The sequence below is a fragment of the Lontra canadensis genome, unplaced genomic scaffold (assembly GCF_010015895.1).
Source record: "Lontra canadensis isolate GAN:19392208 unplaced genomic scaffold, GSC_riverotter_1.0 scaffold82, whole genome shotgun sequence".
Taxonomy (NCBI): Eukaryota; Metazoa; Chordata; class Mammalia; order Carnivora; family Mustelidae; genus Lontra; species Lontra canadensis.
In genome coordinates this window covers 152,103-175,424 of record NW_022631076.1, presented here as the reverse complement: position 1 = coordinate 175,424, position 23,322 = coordinate 152,103, and the positions used below count along the sequence as shown (strand labels likewise).

Below are 23,322 nucleotides of genomic sequence, written 5' to 3'. Positions count from 1 at the left end.
ATTATTTTAATGGGAATCCAGGTGCTTCATTCATTTACTTTGTTTTGAGAAGAGGATTTACTCCTACAGCAAGAGGAACAAACGTACAGAGATGCGTGGCATAAACCCTTAAGTGTCATTTTTGAATTTAGAATGTGGTAACTTACAGGACAAGAAATATAAGATTTCAGTTTCCCTCCATCTTCTCTAATCTCTGCTCCTTCTTATTTCCCTCCTTCCTTTAATCAAAATTGGGAAACAAGGTTGGACAAGAGGATAGAATATTTAAAAATATATTAGTTTGACAAGGAAAAAGAATTATATACCAAGGTAAATATACAGTGTTGTTTTCCCCTTTTAATTAAAGAAAGTTAATTTTGATACTGAGTAATACTCTGTTTTGGACACATACCTTTTTTTTTTTTTAATAAGTAACCTCATATGTTCTCAGAGCTCACCTTGCCACTTTTCCCTTTGGATATTTTGCCAAACTTTAAGACACTGTGAGAGTATGTAACTCAGAAATTCAGAAATTCATGAACAAGAAGGAAGTAAAAGGAAAGTTCCTGTGTCTCCCTCCCTGCCCCCCCACACCCCCCAAGATGACTGTGGAGGGAAGCATGTAAAATTAATGACTTACTCCTTCACGTGTCTGGCAGGGGACTCTGAACACAGTGTTCGGAAGAAGAGCAGGAGGGAGAAGGCAGGAAAAGAGTTAAAGTAATTAAAGTTGTATCTTTTTAGGTCTCCAGTGGGTTTTTTTGTTTTTTTTTCTTTTTCTTTTTTTGTATAGGATTTAACTGCAGGTGAAAAACACTTTTCCCCTCCTTTGGCATGACGATAACGGGACATGCTAAGGATAAAAGTCTCTGGTGGGTTCCAAGTCCCTCATCTCGGTTCTTTTTGGGTACTCGTCTCCAGAGCCAAAGTCCATGGTTTCCGGGTAGCTGGAAAATTCCTGAGGTACAGGGAACTCCTCCGCTGACGAGTGTGTCCGGTGCCCAAACACCTTCTCCTGCAGCTCGGCGATGTCATTGCGGATGTCAGCCAGCATAAGTAGCAGGAAGTCGAAAGACCCAGGGGGTCCCTGCGCACAGGAGAGGAATCAAAGCCAGAAGACCACAGACTCAATCCTGTGCCAAGCCACGGTTTCTGTGGGCGTCATGATTTGCTATTCCTCCCCCGCCTGAATGGTAACTACTTCGTTGACAACTCTGTGTCCCAAATGGAGTAAACATAACTACTATAGTAGCAAGGTGGGGTGGGGGGGGCGTTCTTAAGATCACCTCCTAATTCCTTCACCTCCCGTATGAGCTGCGGTGACACAGTCTATCTCCTCCCTCTTAATTCTCAGCTACATCAAATCTGGTAGAATTAAAGAATATGAGAAGAACCTTCCTACGTTACTTTCCAAAGAAAATGGGTAACACAGAGTAACACAGATGTGGGGATTCCGGGTTTGCCTGGGTGGCTCAGTTGTTAAGCGTCTGCCTTTAGCTCAGGTCATGATCCCAGGGTTCTGAGATCAAGTCCGCATTGGGCTCCCTGCTCAACAGGAAGCCTGCTTCTCCCTCTCTCCCACTCCCCCTGCTTGTGTTCCTTCTCTCCCTGTCTCTCTCTCTGTCAAATCAATAAGCGGGGTCATTAAAAAAAAAGAGGTTGGGATTCTTTTGGGTCTGAATCTCAGCTCTGTTGCTTACTAGCTAGTCTTGGGCAAGTTACTCAGTTTCTTTGGGTTTCCATCTCCCTATCTGTAAAATGGAGATAATAATAATCTTAATATCATAGGGTTTCATTAGTGAGGATTTAAATGAGTTAATAAATAAAGGGCTTAGAGCATCATAAATGCTCTAAATGTTATCTTTTAAAAAAGGAAACAACTAAGATGTTTTTAAAGATCATTGACTATAACTGTGACCTGAATGCAGTTGAGAGTATGTTGTAAAGACATCCATTCCCCATTGACCAGGAAAGGTGTAAGGCCTTCCTAATTTTTCTATGGATTGAACATTTTTTTATCATTGTATGGTATTTGTTAACCTTTGACTTCTACGTAGCACCGTGCAGGGCACGTCAAAATAACGCATGAACGGGCAAGGTCAGGGCTTGTTAGTGGCTTGTAGTAAACATCTTTATTGCCTGTGGCCTCTGATGCTGTAGCTACCACCTTTGAAACAGCGACTCCATCTGTAAAGCGCTTACAGGTAGACAGCGTTTTGATAGTAACTGATGCTCCTTTCAAGGGTGGAAGCTCAGATTACACTTGCCATGGCACAGGTGAGTGGACAGAGAGATGCCCAGGGGTGCTAAGGATGGCCAGGATCTGATGGCTCATCTGTGGAAGGGCTGGGTGAGAGCCCAGACTGCCTACATCTAAGCCGAGGCTGTCTGTCTTCAGAAAGGACACCAATCCTTTCAAAAGCAATGGAGTTGCTTGAATTTCCTATGCTTTGGTTACTACTAAGATTCCTTTTTTAATCTCCCAGACACCAACAATTATCCAAGCCAATTTATTCTCAATGGGCCCAAGCAGCTGTGCAGGTCTCTGTGGTTTTTTTGGGAAGAGCTGGTCATCGGATCTGCTCGAGTTGCAGTGGTGGCTAAACTCGTAAGTGTTCAGAGTTAGGAGAGCCCCGTCTGATGTTTTAGGACATACTCGGAAGTAGACTTATAGTGTATATATATATATTTTTTTTAAATCTTAAGGGAAGATCTTCCACATAAAGATTAGCCATGTTAAAAGAAAAAGAAAAAACCCAGAAAACAAATTAAAAAAAAAAATCCCAACCAGCTCTTAAAGTCCTCCGAGATTCTCCTCCTCACCCCTAAGTTCCCCTTGGGTAGGCTGAGTACTGGCTGGAAGGGGCTGGCTGTTGGCCAACTCAACAGGCTCATCAGAGCTACATCCTTGAGGACATTACCCGGAGGGAGGGGGGCAGATCGTGCTACTCACTGGCGACCCTCTGGGTCCAGGAGCTCCTCTCTCTCCCTGCAAGCAGAAAGGTCACATTAGCTTTGTGGACTTCGTGGGATGCCTCCCCCAGGCTCCATGGAGATCCCCGCCATCACCACTGCCTTACATAAACAAGTATTTTCTATCAGAAACAAATGGAAGCTTGAAGCTGGACTCAAGGGACCCTTTGTTTGAACAGAACTGTTGGGGTCAAGTGTCTCTCATTCTGATTTCCCCTGGGGCTGTGGATTTTCAAAACAGACCTGACAAGAGGAATGCTTGTATTTCCAGGAAACGTGTGCAATATCTCACCAACTTTCTAGAGTGATGTACACTGACTTATTCGTGGGGTGAGACGTGGGCAGCCCAGGAACTGAAAGCACCCACTTGCAGAGACGGGAGCTTTTCCTGTTCTTGATGTAAACATGTCAAAGGAGTGGGGACACACCACACAGCCCTGCCGAGGAGCACCAGCCCAAGAGAAAGACGCCTGCTGCACGGGGCTTGTGTAAAATGTATAGGGGTGCTCACTCATAGGGGTGGTTTTTGGGTTTTTCTTTTTTTATTACAGTTGTTTGCATCTTAGATTTTCTTTCTAGCTTGGAGTAAAAAGAGCGTCCCAATTTTGCAACGTGCGAACTGGGGAGAGGAAACAGTGCTCGGGCTTTACTTGATGCCCGCCCAGTAGATTGCAACTGGGAAAACTTGGGCTGTAAGGACCACTCGGAAGACTGACCTTAGAGCCGTCTCTTCCTGGTGCACCTGGCGGACCCTGCAAGACAAAGGGATCTAGTTCAATAGAAGGAAAACGCATGGGACAAGAACGTGTTGTCCCCAGCAATAGTAAGTGGATCTCTGATAAAATACTGACCACGGGGCCCCTCCGGCCTTGCTTAATGTGGGACAGATCAGGAGATGGTCCCATGGGTCCCATCGAGCCCCGTGGGCCAGGCTGCCCGGGAGGTCCTGGGACACCGGGGAAGCCCGGGCTTCCCTTTGGTCCCGGTGAACCTGTAATCAAAGAAGAGCTTGTTAGATCTACATCCCTGAGGACAGGGGCTCTGGCTGCCCAGGGTGTTGGGGAGCCCTTTGCAGCCATTTCTCCTTGCAATCTGCCATCTGCCTTCTGACGTCTCTAAGACACCCTATAGGCATTTTAAACTTAACATGATCAGAATTCTCCATCCTTATATAATTGTTGTAGACCACATTTCTCCAAAAACATCTCGACATCCCTTCTCTGTAAGAGAATTAACAGCTTACTTCATTGTGTACCACAATACTATACAACGTCTCTGTTTATATATCAGATATGAATATATACATTAGCTGTACATCAAATATAGATGTATATAACTGTATCCATACACACGTATACACAACACACACACTCCATACAGGTTTATGTATTTGTTTATGGGTACCGTTGTTCTCTGAATTTCCTGACATCTAAAAACTGGGAGATTTCCTACAGAAATCTGGATTTCTGGCATCTGTTTGAAGACGGGAAGAACTAAAGCCTGGACCACTATTTTGCCATTGGCACAATGGTTTGGTTATTCCCTGCTGCTCACAGGCTGCCCCTTTCTTCACTTGTGTCACCTGCTAGGTCCCTGTAGACATTGTGGGTTTTGTTTTTATTTCTTTTCTGAGGCCTAACGTGACAGAGCACTGGGGGTATTTGGAGTTTAGGATCAAGCTGTAGGGCTGCTTTTGTGGCTGTCTGAGGGCCGACACGTGTCCATAGTGATCATGGAGGCTGACGGGGAACTGACCTACAGGCCTCACCTACCTTCACCTACGCACACGGAGAGTTGGAAACAGTCTCTCTGGCGTGGCTGTTCAGTTATGGGGCAGCACCTGGGTGCAGACCTCAGGACATTCGCCTCTGCCTTAGGCCCTGAATGTCAGCTGGGGGCAGGGGGCGGGGGGAAGGGGGGTGAGCGCTAGGAGAGTACTTTTCTTCATTGTAGTAAATGATACATAGAGGTGGTTATTTTAACTACTTTAAGATGGACAGGTTAGTAGAGTTAAGGACATTGACCTTGCTGTGCAACAGATCTCTGGAACCTTTTCATCCTGCAAAGCTAAAACTCTGTACCTACTGAACAACAAGTCCTCATCTCCCTTCCCCCAGCCGCTGGCAACCACCATTCTACTTCCTGTCTCTATGAACCTGAGTTCTTCGATGACTTATTAGTAGAATCCTATGGGATTTGTCTCTTGCGACTGGCTCATTTCACTTAGCAGAACGTCCTCAAAGATAATCCATGTTTACAGTGTGCAACAGGGGTTTCCTTCCTTTTTTAGGCTGAATGACATTCCCCTGCTGTATATACCACCTTTGGTTTACCACTAATCCTTTGCTGGACGCAGGTAGCTTGGCATACAGTATGCAAACGTCTCTTCGAAATCCTGCTTTTGATTCTTTTGGATATTATACCCACGTGTAGGATGCTGGGTCATATTAGTATCACTTGTAATTTTTTGAGGAACCTCTACCCTGTTTTCTGTAGTGGCTACACCAGTTCACATTCCCACTAGCATGGTGCAAGGGGTCCCTTTTCTCTACATCCCCACCAACACCTGTTCTGTTCTTTTCTTGACAGTGGTTCTCCTGACGGATGTGAAGTGATGCCTTGCTGGGTTTGCATCTCTCTATGACGAGTGATATTGAGCGTCTTTTCATGTGTTTGTTGGCCATTTGTATATCATCTCTGGAGAAATGTTTATTCAAGTCATTTGCTTTTTTTTTTTTTAAGATTTTATTTATTTATTTGACAGAGAGACACAGCAAGAGAAGGAACACAAGCAGGGGGAGTGAGAGAGGGAGAAGCAGGCTTCGCATCGAGCAGGGAACCTGATGTGGGGCTCAATCCCAGGACCCTTGGACTCATGACCTGAGCCAAAGGTAGACGCTTAATGACGGAGCCACCCAGGCACCTTTTCTTTGCTTATTTTTATATTGAGGTTATTTTTTATTGTGGAGTTGTAGTTTTTTTTTTTCCTATTCTGGATATTAACCCCTTATCAGATAAATGATTTGCAAATATTTTCTCCCCTCTGTAGAATGTCTTTCACTCTGCTAATTGTATTGTTTGTTGCACAGTTTTTAAGTCTGATGTAGTCCCCTTGTCTATTTTTGCTTTTGTCACCTGTACGTTGGTGTCGTACCCGAGAAATCTTTGCCAAATCCAACACCATGAGGCTTTTCTCCTATGCTTTCTTCTAGCAATTCTATAGTTTCAGTTCTTACATTTAGATCTTCAGTATATTTTGAGTAAATTTTTGTATATGGTTCAAGAGAAGGGTCCAACTTCATTCTTTTGCATATGGAACAACGTGAGTTTTAACCTGTTTTCACCTATTGACTCTGTGAGGGTGTGGACTATGTCCTAATTGTCCACACACTTGCAGAGTCCCAAGTGCATATAGGCTCTTTAGGAAACGTTTCACATCAAGTGAGCACAGTGAAGACGGTGGGCTGATTGCTGTGCTAGAATCGTTCACCAGCAATGTCTGTTTCAAATGCATACAGTCATACTCGTTGAAAATCCCTAGCTAGCTCCTACTAGTGACAAAACACAGCGACTGGATGCAATAATCTTCAGGCATCGGAAAACAGAACAAATCAAATCTAAGAAACAAAGACTTGCGATTTTTCATATTTTGGGAAGTCTTCTTCTAGCTCACAGCATAATTAGGCCAAAGTTAAAGGCAGTCAGTGTTCTCTCCAAACATGTTTCACACCCTGACTCTCAACCTGGTTCCAGGCACAGCCTGAAAAAGTGTATCTGGGAAGGGGACCAGATTCCTCCTATAACTAAAAAATACTTCACCTACAGTAGCACAAGGACAGGTCAGAGGTAACGTTTTGCCTTTATCTACACAATCAATGAACTTCAGAGATCACTGTGTGTCAAGTGTCCTTAGGATGTGGGGTTTGGATGGGCGAATGGCAACCTCTCATGCATAACAGTGAGGGTCGGGGAGCAGCAGCCACCCCTTCCCCGCCGAAGACAAAGGATTCCAACCCGGTGTGGTTTCCCGTGCTGACACTCCAATCTGTGATTCATCATAAGTCCTAGGACTGGACTTTTACTTATGGGTAAGAGAAACCTGATTTATGTCTCTGGCTGCCCCAGTACAGCTCAATGGAGGACATCGCAAACTGATGCTGGAAGTAAGGAGAGAGAAAGAAAGGTTTGGAGGACAAAGTAAGGAAGGGCACAGTCCATTGCTGAAGTTAGTCCTCTGTTACTCCCTGCTGCATCAAGGACCCTGGACAGCTCAAACTGTTAGAAACCAGACGGCAGAATTGGAAAGGAAAGCTAGCAAGTTGTTCATTAAGAAGACAGCCAGCCAATGGCACCCTTGTTTCTCCTTCATCTGTCCTTGTTGGAGTGATTTGTAGACTGGCCTGGAGATGAACTTCCTCTCGGGAAGCAGAGCAAGAACACACTTTTAGAGAAGGGTGGGAACTCCGAGTTGGGATCAATCTGCAAGGAAACCCACATCTTCGTAGGAACAGCAAGAGGCTGCCTATGGGAGGGTCTGGAGAAAACTCCACCTGTCCCAGAGGACCTCAGGCCAAGGGAATGAGCAAGAGGATAAACCAAGGTCCTGTACCAGTCCTTGTTTCCTGTATAGACTGAGACCCAGGGCACCTGTGTTTGGCAGAAAGGAGATTAAGATATAAGTGAAAAAGAGAAGAAATAAATAGTCTGGAAAGAATTTGGAGCCTTTGTTGTTGGTGAACTTTTGGTCTCAAATCTGTCCATATTCTTCCTGCTTGAACAAACCGTCCCACTCTTCCATGTCCAGGTCAAATCCAGGTCCTGGGATCACTGCAGACCATCACTGTTGTCTCTCCCTTCTGTAAGCTCCCGCAGCAGGGAGCACCTTTTTACTCACTTAGGGGCAAGCAGATACTGTTTTCTTCTATTTGCTTTTGCTCTTTGTTTCTTGTCTTACTGGAAGGCCAGGAGGTCACTCATAACATCTAGCACACTACTAGGCAATGACAATCAGGGAAAAGGCACTCTGTGTTTTAGACTCATCTGCTAACACTGACATCATTTCCTTTATTGGTGTGGATAAGATTTTGTTGATCTATCTTATCTGTGGAGGGACTCCTAATAAAATAGAAAACATCATGTAACTATTTTTTAAAGTTCTCATTGTAGAGTGCCTGGGTGGCTCAGTCAGCTGAGTGTCTGCCTTCAGCTCAGGTCATGATCCCAGGGTCCTGGGATCGAGTCCCATATTGGGGGGGGGGGGGGTCCCTGCTCAGCAGGGAGTCTGTTTCTTCCTCTCCCTGTCATACCCCCCTGCTTGTACTCTTATGCTTTTTCTTGTAAAAATGAAATCTAACCCTCCCAAATATTTGTTAAAAAGAAAAATAAAGTTCTCATTGTGTACTTCCTGATGGAACGATGGGACATTTGGGATTGTCTTCAAGTGATGAGGGTAGATCCCTAAAGCAAAATGCTATATGCGAGAAGGTGCGCAGCACACCCGTGATGAAATTCCAGTGCTCTGAAGTTCTAAAACAGACAAAACTAGTGATAGAAAGCAGGTCAGTGGTTGCCTACAGTTGGGGACAGGGGGTTAGATTGCAAAGGGGCTCAAAAGAACTTTTTGGGGTGATGAAAATACTCTGTATCTTGATGTAGGGTAGTGGTAAGTAAGCGCCTGATGAGGGATGTATATTTTCCTCAGAACTTGTTGAACTGATTAGAGCAGTATGTGTTACTGTGTATAATTGTATCTCAGTAAAGTTGACTGAAGAAAAATATATGGAGGCATACACACACACACACGCACGCACACACGTATACATATAAAGAAACAGATGTGAGTGTGTTCACAAATAGGGGAAGGACGAAGAAAGGCTGAGGAATAGCAGGGACGGGGATGGCCATGGGGGGTTACGGCTGGCTGACGTGCCCCTGTGGGTTCCTCACCCAATTCTATTTTTGCACATTAACACTCAAAAATAAGTCTTGATTTTGTTTCTCTGTAACTGAAAATTATCTCTAAGAATCTTACCCAAGCCCAGGACAATGACCTTCTTCTTCTCAATTTCTCCCGGTTATGAGGGTTTCTCAGGCTTGAGGACCCAATTCCCCCAGGATTCTCGTGACAGGGGGGGTGGGAGCTCCCCCGACTTCCGCCGCTGCCCTCACCCTCACAGTCTGAACCCGGGCCGGCCCCCACCCATGGTGGCTTCCGGAAGGCCGTGGTTGGTGGCTCCATCACCCTCCTCTGTCTTCCTCCCCACTCACCAGGAGGGCCCTGGCCCCCAGGCAGCCCAGGAGGTCCCGGGAGGTAGGCGTTTGAGGCCAGCACTTTGTTGCCGGTGATGTACTTGCCCAGGTCGGCAGTGCTGCTGGGGAGCAGGGCGATCTGTAAGGAAGAGGATCTCTGGTCAGGAAGTGATGGCTCCAGGCCAGGAAGACGGTTGCATCTGTGTGTTTGCAGGGGCTGCCAGTCCTTCTGGTGGTCGTGCCCCTCCATCCTCAAAGGGGTCTAGGGATCTGCTTCCAAATCCAGAGGCCTTCCAGTGAACATGACTTGAGGGAGATCCCTTGGCTGATTAGTGGATAAACCTGGACAAGCTCCAGATAGTCTAGATATCATCACTGACTCATTATTACCAAACTGATAGAATTGACCTGTTTCAGATATTCAGTGTGCTAATTACTTTATTTAGTACCTACTATGTGCCAGGCCCTGTGCTTGGTTATAAGGTGACAATGGTGATCAAGACACGGCCCCTCAGCCTTGGGGTCCAGGACCGAGAAGGTGGCCTGCAGTTCACCTACACACTCAGGTGTTTGGGAACGAGTGGCCAACAGTGCCCATGATGGAAAAACAGGTCCGCAAAGTTTTGGACACTCCTACCTTCAAAAAGGTGGTGCCTAACTTCTGCCCTCTGAGGGTGGGCTGTACTTAGAGACTCACCTCCAATAACTGGAAAATGGCAGAAGTGATGGTGGGTAACTTCTGAAATGGGGGCATAAAACGTATCATGGCGGCTTCCTCTTCGCTTTCCCTCCTGGGTCACAAGCAGCTCACTCTAGGGGAAGCCAGAGGGGCCACCCAGACAGATGACCTTCACAGTCCTGGAGGTCAGGTAAGCTGTGTGAATCCATGAGACCTTCTGGGAGAACCAAATGCTACAAACCTACAGTTTGTCACCAATAAAGGGAACTTCACCACCCACCTTTAGGGCTGTGGGGACTTAATGGGAAATGTAGGTTAGGTGCCCAGCACAGGACCTGGAACATAGTAAGTGGCTTGATAAATGGTAGTTCTAGTCTCTGTCTTCCAGGAAGCTAATTTGGCGGGGCAAAGTCAGGGAGAGAAAGGCACATTTATGGGATCAGAGCTAACCTCTCCAGAAGGCTTACTCTGGATCCTGGAGGCCCATAGAAACCAAGTATCTGAGATTTTCTGGAACATGTTACATCTGTCCCCTGGAGGAGGCCCTGCTTGGAAACCCTGTGCACAGAGAGCAAGAGATTCCAGGAGAAATAGTGTGGCAGAGCTCCTCCCTAGACTTGGAATGCTCTGATGCCCCACACCCGTCTTTAGATCTGAGAGTTCAAGCCTGGAGGATGGGATCAGCTCCCTTTGCTCCCCAGTAAAAGCCATGAGGTAAATGTCTCCGCTTCCCGTCTGACCTCCTGCTGGGTGGTTACAGCCTGGTTCCCTTCAGTTCCCCGATGCAATGCATCAGCAGGATGCGTGGAAAGTCAAGGCGCTAGTGTTTTGGAAGCAGATGTTCAGGGTCCTTGGCTTGACTTTGCTGCACAAACACAGCAGAGGGTGAGCTGGTGGGATGCAGGTGTTTGCAAAGGTCATAGTCATATAGGAAGAGTCTACATTAGCCTGGACTCCAGTTGCCGGAATCATGAATATCATTATCTCATATTAACCTTCGTAGTAAAGCATCTACTTCATAGAGTTGTTGGTAAGAATCAGGCAGGTGCTGCTGTGAAGCACTTCGTAAGCACAAATAATTAACATTATCCACATAATTAATGTTATTTAGGGGCTCTTGAGGGGCTCAGTCAGTTAAGCCTCCAACTCTTGGTTTCAGCTCAGGTCGTGATCTCAGGGTCATGAGACTGGGCCCTGCACGAGGCTCTGTGCTCAGTGGGGTGTCCGCTTGAGGTTCTCTCCCTCTGCCCCTCCCCCCAAGCTCACGCTCTCAAGTAAATATTTATTTACTTTTAAATATTTTATTTATTTATTTGTCAGAGAGAGAGATGGGGGAGAGAGAGAAAGCGAGCGAGCACGTGAGCAAACACAGCCAGGGGGAGCAGGAGGCAGAGGGAGAAGCAGGCTCCTCGCTGAGCAGGAAGCCCAATGTGGGGCTCGATCCCAGGACCCTGGGATCATGACCTGAACTGAAGGCAGCTGTCAACTGAGCTACCCAGGCGTCCCTCAAATAAATCGTTAAAAAAATGTTGATTGGTAAGCATTTACAAAGCTCTAAGTAGCAAACACTGTCTCAAGTCCTTTATAAATGTTAATTCATTTGATGGTCACGAAAACAAAAATAATATTGTCCTCCCCTTTTAATCCAGGGGAGGCACAGAGACGTTAAGTCACTTCCCTAGGGTCATATATCCAGCAGGTAGCGGGGCTAGGATGTAAACTTAGCTTATGTGGATCTGGAATCTGTGTTCCTGACACCACAGCAAGCTGCCTCCCTCGACGCTCCACTGACTCCAGTCACTGCAGTATGGCTCAGGCTTCCCCGTGTCCTGAGAAGGGCCCTTCTGCAGAGCAGCTCAATCAAGGTAGCAGAGGAGGTCACAAACTACTGAGGAGCCATTTATTTGCCTGGCCCTAACAGCGGTGCTAGAAGGCACAAAGGCAGACGGCGGGATGCAGGTGTGGGCAGGCCTCCGAACCTGCACTGACCTCTAACTTTGGAGGCTCTGTCTGCTCCCCGCCACGTGGCAGCTGTTGGTGGGCTCACTGCTGGCCTGACTGCCCAGATAAGACAGCTGATGAAGGCAGGGCTTGATTCCGCACTGCCCGTATTCCCTCATCTCCCAATCTACCTGAAGGCATAGTAGATGCTCAATAAACCCTTCCTGAGTCATCAGTCATGCTCTGCAGTCACGCCCCCCAATCAAACAGTCCATGCAGCAGGAGCCCAAGGGGCTTTCTGGAAACTGGCTGCTTGCCTCAGACTTCCCCCCACTGACAGGCCTGGTGCCCTCTTTACGAAGGAAATGACGGGTATTTTACTTATTCCCAAATCTCTCTTTCTAGCCAAATCACTGCCCCCCACCCCCAAAGAGTCATCTGCATACAATTAAAAAAATGTTATCAGAAAATGAAAGCACAGAATCTGGAAACCCCACAAATGTATATCCTAGCAAATGAGTATAAGGCATGTATCTTTTTAATGAAACCTAAGTCAAAAGACGGAACTCAGCCACTCACCAGAAGTCACCCTCCATGCTCTCTGACCCAATCACAGTCTCATCCTTCCTGTACCCTTCCCCCTGCCAAAAGTAACCGCTATCCTGATTTTAATGACTTCCTGTGTTTTAAAAATAAGTTAAAAATAACCTAACTATGCATGCCCACACACTCTGGTTTAGTCCTGGTCATTCTACAAAAATAACAGGTCTTTAAAATTTCTTTTAATCTGCAGGTCACTGCTCTACCTTTCTTTTTCTTACAATTTACCCACCAAGGAACCCATGGGGGTTCTGGAACTGTTGAGTTCCCCATTTTACTGACTATACTCACAGCACAATTCAGCATGTCTGCCTACCATGTTCTACCATGGGGTTGGCCATGGTCCAGGACACCCAGTACCTATTTCTTGGCCAAAGTGTATTTGGGTAGATGCCCTACATTCTTTCCAAAAGAACAGAGGGCATCTGTCCTAGTGAGATGAAGTTAAAATCCAATAGACAATCCTGTCCCCTGCACAGGGGCAGAAGCGTGGCCTGCCTCTTGGGCAGTGACTTGACTTCTCTGAGGATACCTGTATCTTTCTTACAGCGTCACGCTGGGAATTAAATGAGATCCTGGATGTAAGACTGCTTTATCAACTACAGAATGCAACACATGCTTACAGATGACTTTAGAAATGAGTTGCTCCTCATGATGTTCTTTAAATGCCAGCATTAGCTCAGACTTGCAACGATGCGTTTGCAGAATTCAGTATGAGGTGGACCAATTTCAGTCTGAGTTATTGCATGAGTTACTGGAGTACTAAGTGTGTGAGAGTTACAGCATACTCATTTCTGGAGTATTAACTACGTGAGACTTAACCTCAGAGTTACTCGAGTACTAAGTGTGTGAGTTACTGCATGAGTACTAAGTACGTGAGAGTTACTGGAGTACTAAGTGCGTGCAAGTCACTACATGAGTTACTGGAGTACTAAGAAGTACTTGCTACTGGATTGTTTGGAGCTCTACAGCAGTCTTTCAAGGTGGTGGGTACTAGGACACGAAAGCCAGATACTGATTAGCAACTGCGTTTCCCAACAACCTGTGGGATTTAGTGGCACTGCACTATTCTGACGATCCTCCAGGCTGGAAAAAGCTTCCCTATAGCTCCCAGATTTTCAACTGTCCAGGAGAGGACGCAGAGAGCTGCCTTAGGTCTTAAGATACTGAGCAACTGCCTCCGCCGAGCCCTAATCCTCTGGTATGAAATGTGAACTTACTTCTTCCCTGGACCCGTTTTTGAATTTGCTCAATAAATGGTGACATCAATCCAAGTTTAACCGAGGGGATGTGTGGGATGTGTTTACAGAGTGTTCCACCCGTTCTATTACTGGATCACAGACTACTTCGGATCGTGTACAGGATACATGGACAGATCTTCGCCAACAACGTAACGAAAGACCAGCGAAGCCATTGCCCTTCTCTGCCTATCCATCGGCTTATTTCACTGGTAGCTGTGGTTCTCACTAAGGGCTGCGTGTATGTTTGTGGAACATGGAAAAGCCATATTGTCTTATGCTTACCCTTTGCCCTTTGGCGTAACAAAGTTAAACAGATTACATACACCTCCTTGATGTGCTAAGAGCCTCGGGCAGAAGCAATTAAACAAGCCCCTACGATTCTCAGCCCAAGTGTGATTTTGGAGGACTGAGGGGTCATAAATACCATCGAGCTGGGGCCAGGACAGTTGCTCAAGAAATCAGGTCCCCAGATTCATCACGGGGGCATTACTCACAGCATAACAATGTTACCAGAAATCTGATAGTCTCTGTGGCATGTGTGGGAGCCTTTTAGAAAGTGACTCAGCCCTCATTCTTGTTGACACGAGGCACCCAAATGGCGGCTTTCCAATGTGAAAAAGAGCCGCTACGGAAATTCACCGTCCGCTTATGGATGTTTATAGACAGGGTGTTCTCGTTGTAAAACCTAACCAGAAGGTTAGATGAAACAACTGCGTAAGTCTGCCCCAGGACCATGTGTCTGGACGTTGATTTTACCCAGGGTTTCAAACAGTCCTAGCTCAACCTCCTTACACCTCTGCCACGCGCCCCCCCACCTCAAGCCCCGCTTCGCAGTTACCTAATTGATCGCTTTCTTGCCTTCATGAGCATGTTGCTCTTTGCACGGCAGCTCCGAGGGTGGGCGGTCGGAGCAAAGTCTCAGTCCCAACCCAGCTGGCAGCGACCTTCGTGAACGTTCACGGAGATCGTGGGCGACAACTTGTTGTCTTACTGTTTCTCACCGTTCTTCCCTTTCCTCTCCGCCAAGTCCTCGTCCTGCGGGGCCCGGCTCGAACACGACGGGCACGTACCTTCTGCTTCAGCTGCAGCACCGTCTGCTTCATCTGGTGAAACTCCTTGCACGTGGCACAGCAGCTTCCGGCCTCCACTGCGTTCTCGGACTTCTCGTTGTGCCCTGAGGGAGGGGACGGGCTCGGGTGGGCTCGGGAGGCTACAGACAGCCTCGCAAACGGCAGTCCCCGCGGAGGACCCGTGGACAGTGGGCCGAGGGAGGGAGGGAGGCTTGTGATTTGCCACTTCTCAGGTCAGTGGCTGCACACCTGGGTCAGGGGAGAGAGGGAAGCAGCCTCCACCCTCCGCCCCGGGCTCCCCCTACTCTGGCTTCAGCTGTTCCCAATCAGGCACCCCGGTATTGTCCTCTTGCAGGAGTGAACATGGGAACTACTGCCCTTTCGTCAGTGCTTTTCAAGAAGTGTGATCTCCCAACCTGACATGATTTATTCTCCTCCATCTGAAGGCCAGCGTTCACCATGCTGTCTGGAATGCAGCTGGGGACAGCCGAGCAACGTCCCTCTAAGCCACTTCTTGTCCTCCTTGACTTGTGCTTTTCTTATTCCCCTTCTGGGAAGCCCTCTCTGTGGTCCCCATTCACAGAAACCTATCAACGATCGAGACCCAGGTCCGACGTTCCACAAATCCTGTCCTCTCTCTACAGAGATACTGTGGTCCTGACCTCAGGCCACACTCACCACGTGTCCGCTCAGACGGCGAGGGTCTCTACGCCAACCTGCGGAGTGGCTGCCCACCCCAGAGCGCAAGCCACCTAAGACCTGGACCTGCGGGGAGCTCACGAGGAGGGCACGTGCTACGTGTGAGGCAGAGTGTCGCAGGTTGAACTGTTTGCCAAAATTCGTATGTTGAGGCCCTAACCCCTAGGACCTCAGAATGTGACCTTATTCAGAAATAGGGTCGTGGGTGGTGTGATAAGACGAAGTCCTACTGTTGCAGGGTGGGACCACAGTCAACGGGACTGGTGTTCGTAGAAAAAGGAGACATAGATGCGCACTCAGGGAGGCCACCGCATGAAGATGAGGGCAGAGATTAGGCAATAGGGCAGGAGCCAAGGAAGGCCAGAGATCGCCGGCGAAGGCCCCAGAAACAGGGAGGGGCACGGGACAGATTGTCCCGCACGGCCCTCAGAAGGCACCAACCCTGCCGATACCTTGGTCTCAGACTTGTAGCCTCCAGAACGGACAGGATGCATTTCTGTCCTTGAAGCCACCCAGCTGGTGACGGTCTGCGGCAGAGCTAGAGAACGGATAGACGAGCTGGGCATTCATGCTCTCATGAACCCTCCCCACGTGGTCCGGCTGGTTTCTCCCATGGTGCAGGTCCCCTGCCTGGTGACCTATGTGGTGACCAGTGTTTCTGTTCTTTGGGAGGGGACGGGGTCTGCAGGCAACTTGGTGACTGAAATCCTTGCCTATTTACCTGCAGCACGGGTGCAGGGCTCACCCGCCACACCTCATCCCTGCATGTCACGGGAGGCCCGAGGCTTGGAGTACCCATACTGGGAACACACTTCTCAAGCCAGCCCGTTTGAGTGGGGAAAGCAGACTCCATCTTTAAGTTACCGTAAGCAACTGGGTCAACCAGTCAACCTACAGCGCAGGTTTCGAGTGGCTGGAAAGAGCACGTGGATCTATGGGGCGCGGCCGTCTCTAAATCCACCTACAGACACCGGGTAACGTGACTGCCCCACTCATCCCCGCTTCCTGGGCTGGCTGTCTGGTCGGGGGCTCCCCACCGACAGCGCGGTCAGCTGGTACACTCAGGGAGTCACGCTGACTCCCCCCGCAGCTGTGTAACACTGAGCTAAGAGGCTGGGGAAGGTCTCTGCTTGGAGGAGGTCAACTGGGTTGGTTAAGAGCGTGGTTTCCCAGGGGCTGTTGTCCCCGCTGCGCAGCCCAGCTCTGGCATGACTAGCTCAGGAGTCTTGGGCAAGCTATCTGACCTCGACAAGCCCCAATTTCCTCAACCATAACATTGAAGAATAATTCCTGTAGTGGAGGGTGACTGTGAGGGTTAAATGAAGGTCCTGCCTGTGGGACAGCGGCCATGCCACCTGCCGGTAATAAATGGGAGCCCGTGCCTGGCCCAGGCTTCAGACCACCCAGCCCTTCACTTTGCTTTTGCCCGGGAACCCCAGAAGTCTTGAAAGAGAGTATTAACACGAACAGAATGAGGGGAAACAGACATTTGGTACCTGAAAGTCATCTCGCAAGTTGACTGATGTGGGTTTAGAGTTGCGGTTTCCTGAATCTGAGTCCAACACCGTTTCTACACATTAGGCAATCTCCTCTGGGCCCTTTGTCCCTGTGTAGTGTGCCAAACAGTCCTACTTGCCCAGAGCCTGGGCTTCTGTGAGGATCCGTCGCCAACATAACTGAGGGACACGAGGACATTTCCATGCAGAGCTCACTAGGCGGGGAAGACCGGCAGCCCCACCAACTCTGGTTGTGCTGATGGCAGGGAACGGTGGACCCCCGCATAAATAGGGGACCCTGGCTCCAGGCTGACTAGGTTTGTCAGTGCTGAAGGATGGCTGGAGGACGTCCATCTCTGCCAACCTAGCGTTCCTGCATTCCGTCCCATCTACTGGTCGATTTATACAATCCCATCCCATAACCCACCTCTCTCGCTCATCCACTTGTCTGTGCGTCCATCTACTCGTCCACCCTCCCCATTCCCCCTCTCGTCCACCCATGGAGTGTCTGCTATTTGCCAGGCCACATGAGGCACTGAGAATGCAAAAACAGATGAGAACACCTGCTTAACAATTTGTGACTGACCTCTGTAAGGAACTAGCCCTGTTGGCAGAGCCCGACCATCATGAACACAAGTTAGAAGCCTATCTTCCTATTTCTATATACTCAGAAATATACTATACTTACTATATACTCAGCTGAATTTCCAAGTGTGGGTGTGATGAAAGCAACCCGAGATATTCATGATTAGAATAAACCTCCCTACAGGTTCTAGACTCTACTTCGTTTAGATCATGGAATATTAGCATGGATGTGTTTTGGGTTCAATCTCCTTTATAGATAAGGAAAGTAACTTGCTCTAGGCCCTCCAGAGGGCTGTGTGCACAGGCTGGGGCCTTACAGGTCCTGAATCCAGCATTGGGGTGGGGCAGCGAGCTGGCTATGGGGTGTTCTGTTCAGGGTCCCCGAGTGCTCTCTGGGAGGCAGACTCCGGGGCAGTGGTTCTCAAGAGTGACCACCTGACCAGGAGCAGCACCGTCACTGCCCAGGCATCTGTTGCCAAAAATCTGAAATCCTGGGACTGGGGCCAAGTGCACAGATCTGTCAAAGCCCTCCATGGGATGCTGAAGCACACGTGTGCTCAGCCAGCACTCCCCCAGGGAGTAAGCTTTGCGGAGGGACTATGACCCGAGAACGCCTTGTCTGTTCTCCATCACTTTATGTAATCTTTGGAACACAGACATCAAGATGAACTGTGTCGGTTCTGTAGACACAGAGTAACAGGGTAGCAGGGAGCAGAGGCTCTGAGGGAGTCCTATGATCGGTGCTTAAATTCTGATGTTGTCACTTAGTATCCTTTAGGTTGGAAGTCACAGCTTCTGGGTATGTTCCTCCAACAGTAAAATGACAAAGGCACTTATCACCTGGGTAACTGCCATAGTAGCAAAGAAGACAGACCTGTAAGTTCCTAGGACAGTGCCCAGTACATGACAAGTGCTCCGTAAGTGTTATTGTTGGGAGTATTGAATTTCCTACAAAGTAACAGATGTGGGATAGGGCTCTTTACATCATCCTCTGGAAAGAGCTCTCAGACAGCTCCAAGATAAATTGTGTGTGTAGGCCTGGAACATGCGATCTGTTCTGAATTGGGGCTCATTTATCCTGCAATTTGTCTACAGTAATATCAAACGTGGAGCTAAAAGAATCTCGTGTACACTATGTTAATAATTCATTTAGAAATCTGGGAAGACATCTCTGATCCTGCATGTTTTCAGTCCTGGCAATTCATGCTGCGATCACCGAGCATCTCGAACTGTGACCACGCTCACCTTAAGTGAAGGATTGACTCCACACTCTGCTCCCACCAGATCAGATTTTAAAGGTGCATTATCATTCATTAGCCACATGGGGGCATAGAGCTCTAATTTTTACTAATGCCGAGCAGGCTAGGCACCCCACAGCATTAGAAAAAGAATTCCTCAGATACCATATTAATAATATTTCAATAAATCCAGAAACTAAACGATATTCCCAATACCTTGGACATGAGCAATGTCACCAATGAACAGCGTTTGTTTGTTTTTAAAACTTGACCGTGGAGGACTGTGCCCTGGCCAGCAGTTCTCAATGCTGGTGGCCCATTATAACCTCCCCCATATGAAGGGGGGAGGGGGCGGAGGTTAAAAAAAAAACCCATTATGTCGCACCCCACCCACCTGGGGGCTGCAGCCAGGGAACAGTATTGGCAATTTGTAAAGCTTCCCGGGTGGAGAACCACTGATCTATGGATTAGCAGAGCTTGAAAATTACATGAAACACCTGGCCGTCCCAGAAGCTTTGAACTGCCCGAGGGTCATGGTCGCTCTATCAGAAAGTAAACAGAGGTTGAAAAACAGGGCAGTAAGCTCATTACTATGGAGCCAACGTGTCCCTAATTTGTCTCCCCATCAGTGCTGCACAGACTCCCTGGGGTGTCTACACGGGCTCCAGCTACATATTTTCAAAGCAAGCAAGCGACCGAGAGCGCCGTGCTGGCCGGGTAGCTGGGGGCTGTGTGCACCACAACCTTTCACCCCCCCACCGCTCTCTAACAGCGAGCGGAGGCTGTGTTTGATTTTAAATTCCTCTGACTATAACGTCACAGACATTAGACAATGCAAAGTTAAAAAAAAGGGGGGGAGGGAGATTTTAGGTCCCATGTGTTCACGTTCAATCATCATTATCTCTTCATCAAAAAAATAACCACGATGAAATATTAGGTTTATTAATCCGTCCAAAACAGACAAAGCTGCTTAGCTGCCTTGCCTGGCCCCTGACTTCGGTTGCTGAGCTGAGAATCTGCCTGGTCCTGATTCATCTTCTAGATACGGTAAGGAAGTTCTCGGCTTAGCTGTTGAAGCTGGGCATCAACTAGTTCTTGGAGCCTTGGGGCTCACTTAGATGGAGGACAAAGAAATGAGGGCGGTGCTGGGGCTGATCAAGCTTAGGTGACTCAGGCTACACCCCACCACATTCTGGAAGGAACACGGGAGGGCTAGCGGGTCTGCAGAGCTCACACAGTCTGACACTCCTGTTCTGTCTACAGAGCAGGCAGCGGGGGCCCGGAACCTGCCCAGCCACGCTCCATGGTCAGTACCGCAGCTGCTCCTGTGGCCAGCTCTCCTAATCCCCAGGCCATGGAATGTTCCAGGGCATCGCTGTCAAAGCAACGCGTCCAGGGTGCTTGCTTTTGTTGCCAGCACCATCAAAGCTACTCCCCACCTTCTGGGGGGGCTCATCGCTCGAGTTAGGACTCTCACACTCACGGCCTACGACGTGCCTGTCCTTGCTCATAATTTTAACGACGGGTCTGGATTCCTCCTCTCTGTCCCTTCCCTCCTGACGTCCTTGGTTACTGGTGTTGGAATGTTTTTCTTAGCAAAACACTAAAACCAAATGCTCGTCCCATGTGCGTGTGTGGTGAACTCAATAGACACCGGTAACTGAAAAATAGGGAGAAATTCTTTTTCTAATGCTGTTGTCAGCGGCCCAGGGACGTGGGGGGTGGGGTGGTGGAGTGTGAGCCAACAGACAGTGCTGTTTCAGCTTTGGCTTTGTTTTGTTTTTTAAACTGTTTGTAGCTGTTCTATGAAGAGAAGGATGGAGAGAGAGAGAGAGGAGAAAGGGAATTTGCAGCCTAGGCTCATCTGTAAATGAGTTTTGTGCGACAATAAAGCTCAGCGGTAGAAGCACCAGGTGGTTCTTGCTAATTAGACAGACGTCTCCCACTGAAGCCACTGTAAACAGGAACAAACGGTCTCTCCGTGTGGCAGGATGGAGGACTCCTGCCCTGTTTTTGTTCATCAGAGGCTCTGCAATCCGCAGCAAATGGCTTCCCTCTGGACTTTCGGCTGCTTCATCTGTCGATGAAGACATCTTTGCCTGAAAGCCAACCAGACGACCTACCATGTTCAACCCCAGAGCTCAGGCCTTTGAGGTTAATACACTAGAATTTTCCAAATTGTATTTTTCAGGGCACTCTTGTCTGTGAGATGTTTATAGGCCTTTCTTAAGAAAATAATTTGGGGGAATTTCAGGCTTAATCAAAATTAACATCTTTGAAAAAGGCAGTCTCTCTGAGCCATTCATGCACTTGACCCATGGACCCCTAAGTGGGGGTAGTAACGTGTTCTTCCCCAAACATCTGAACACAGATGCTTCTAAAGAAAGGAAGGCTTGGGCACCTGGGTGACTCAGTCGTTAAACGTCTGCCTTCAGCTCAGGTCACTGTCTAGAGTACTGGGATCGAGTCCCACATTGGGCTCCCTGCTCTGTGGGGAAGCTGCTTCTCCCTCTGCCTGCCACTCTGCCTACTTGAGCTCTCTCTCCGTCAGATGAATGGATAAAGTCTTAAAAAAAAAAAAAAGAAAAAAAGAAAGAAAGAAAGAAAGGAAGAAAGGAAGGCTTATTTGCAGCTCATAAGACCCCAAGCTCTGTAGAACCCAATGGCGAAAGGCTGTAATAAACGGTTGGGAGAAAATAGGTCATCTTTAAGTGAAAAGACTATGATAGATGGTACAAAAGAAAGTTGCAGGTCTACAACTCCTTCTCATTACAACTACTTCAGTTTTTCCTAGAATTCTCAGCCAGAGAAGTCACCGCTCATCACTAAAGTAAAATTCCTGATCTCTTGAACTTGCTCTCTCACACTGAAACTTCTTGTGTAGTTTAGTGTAACACACTAAAAACTTTTAAGTAGTACAAGTCATTTCTCTGGGAAGGAAGCAGAGGACTGCGTTCTGAGGACTGACCTAACACAACAGACGGCTAACTTCAGAGACACAAGGAGAACTTCTCGGCCCGGCTCATTGCTGGACCCCCCGCCCGGGTCTACATGGCCAAAGCAGGAGGGAGAGGGTGAGTGGCTCTGACCGGGCCCACCTTATCACTGTGCTCGGGCAAGAGGCCACCCCAGACCAAAGAACATTTCAGTGGGAAACTCTCATGCTGTCTTGGAAAGCTCCAACCGGCTTCTCTGGTTCTCTGTGAGGTAAAGGCTTGGTGCCCGGGCAGACCAGCGCCAAGTGGGAACCGCTCACGGCTGAGGCTAGGTCCTGTTATTTGGGGATCCGTCCTATCTAATCCCACCCCGACACTCCAGCAGTAAGCATCTGTGGTTGCAGTTTCTGAGGGTTAACGTCTAGATTGGGTTGTTCAACGCTGCCCTTCGTGACCAAGTAAACGGGGTTCACCTGGACAGAAGCGTAAGGCAGAGAGACAGTGGAGTCGGCTGCACAGTCCCTGGGCTTCCTGGCTCGGAGCAGAGCTGCAAATCCAATCCCAGAATGAAAGCTAGAAAGCTGTTTTCTTGTGGCTCATGTTCAAGTTGGCCCACGAATTAAGTCAGTGGCGAAAAGGCTGCACTTTATTTTTCAAAGAATTATCTCCTCTCATCAAAGGAGATAATCAAATAGGTAAGCTCCACACCCTGCCCCTCTCCCACCTTCTCCATCACGGGACAAAAATGAAGTGACTTTAATTTTGAATTAAAAAAAAACAAAGGCCTGCAAACATTTTTCCTCAATCAACCATTCTACCCAAAAGACTGTTCGTCTCTGTTCGAAGCACCTCTGGGCAGGCAGGCTCCACATGCTTTAGACTTGAAGAAGTGTCCCCAGGCCCGCTGATGCATTTATATTATTCCAGATTGCCCAATCCTGAGCTGGCTCCAGACACATTCTGCTTCTACTTCTAATGCACAGTGGCTTCCTCATGACTCAACCCGCCCCTTCTCAGAATTTTGCTTTGTAGTTTTTCCATGTGAGCAGCTGTCCCCCAGCTGTTTGCTGTCCTCAGCTGATGGCAACTGTCCTCCACTTTTTTTTTCGAAATTTCGGGCTACACCCAAGAGTCACCTTCTCCCGAGTGTCTACACCGTTCAGCCTTCCCAGCTCCCTGGCTTCTCAGTACAGATGATTTGCCCAGAAATCCCTGCCCCACTCAGAGAGTCCAAGGCCCAGCCAGCCTCTCCGGACAGACAGTATCCTGTCCCCTCCCAAGAGGGACAGGTTAGAGCTGTGCCCCGAGCACAGGAAGATGGGAGCAGCTTCCTGCCCTGTGAGTGTCGGATACAGGAGCACAGAGGCTCCTTCTTCCAGACTTAAAGGAATGACCCAGCCTTCGAGCTGATCATTTCCCTGGGTGAGAGACATGTCAGTTGGATCGGGATGATGGAATGTGGATCAGCTTTTCAAACTCCGAAGGCCAGCTTTTAACCTCGTTGCACTTGACTATTTGCAAAACACAATGAAAACCAATGACTAGTAAAAGACGACAAAATACAAGCATTGATCTTTGGATCGGTGTCTACAAATGGGTATAAACACGCCTGAACACTCAACTTCTGTTTTTATGC

The 23,322-nt window shown here is 48.2% G+C and overlaps 1 protein-coding gene across 1 annotated transcript in view; it reads right to left on the bottom strand.

The window, feature by feature from the left end:
• Positions 1 to 716: 716 nt before the first annotated feature.
• Positions 717 to 23,322, bottom strand: part of CCBE1 (collagen and calcium binding EGF domains 1) — a 49,970-nt gene continuing 27,364 nt past the window's right edge. Inside the window, exons 6-11 of the mRNA XM_032882553.1 lie at positions 14,733 to 14,836; positions 9,220 to 9,340; positions 3,804 to 3,943; positions 3,669 to 3,704; positions 2,933 to 2,968; positions 717 to 1,066 (exon numbers count right to left, since the gene is read on the bottom strand). Coding sequence (XP_032738444.1) covers positions 833 to 1,066; positions 2,933 to 2,968; positions 3,669 to 3,704; positions 3,804 to 3,943; positions 9,220 to 9,340; positions 14,733 to 14,836 — 671 coding nt within the window. The 3' untranslated portion in view covers positions 717 to 832. The remainder of the gene's footprint in view (positions 1,067 to 2,932; positions 2,969 to 3,668; positions 3,705 to 3,803; positions 3,944 to 9,219; positions 9,341 to 14,732; positions 14,837 to 23,322) is intronic.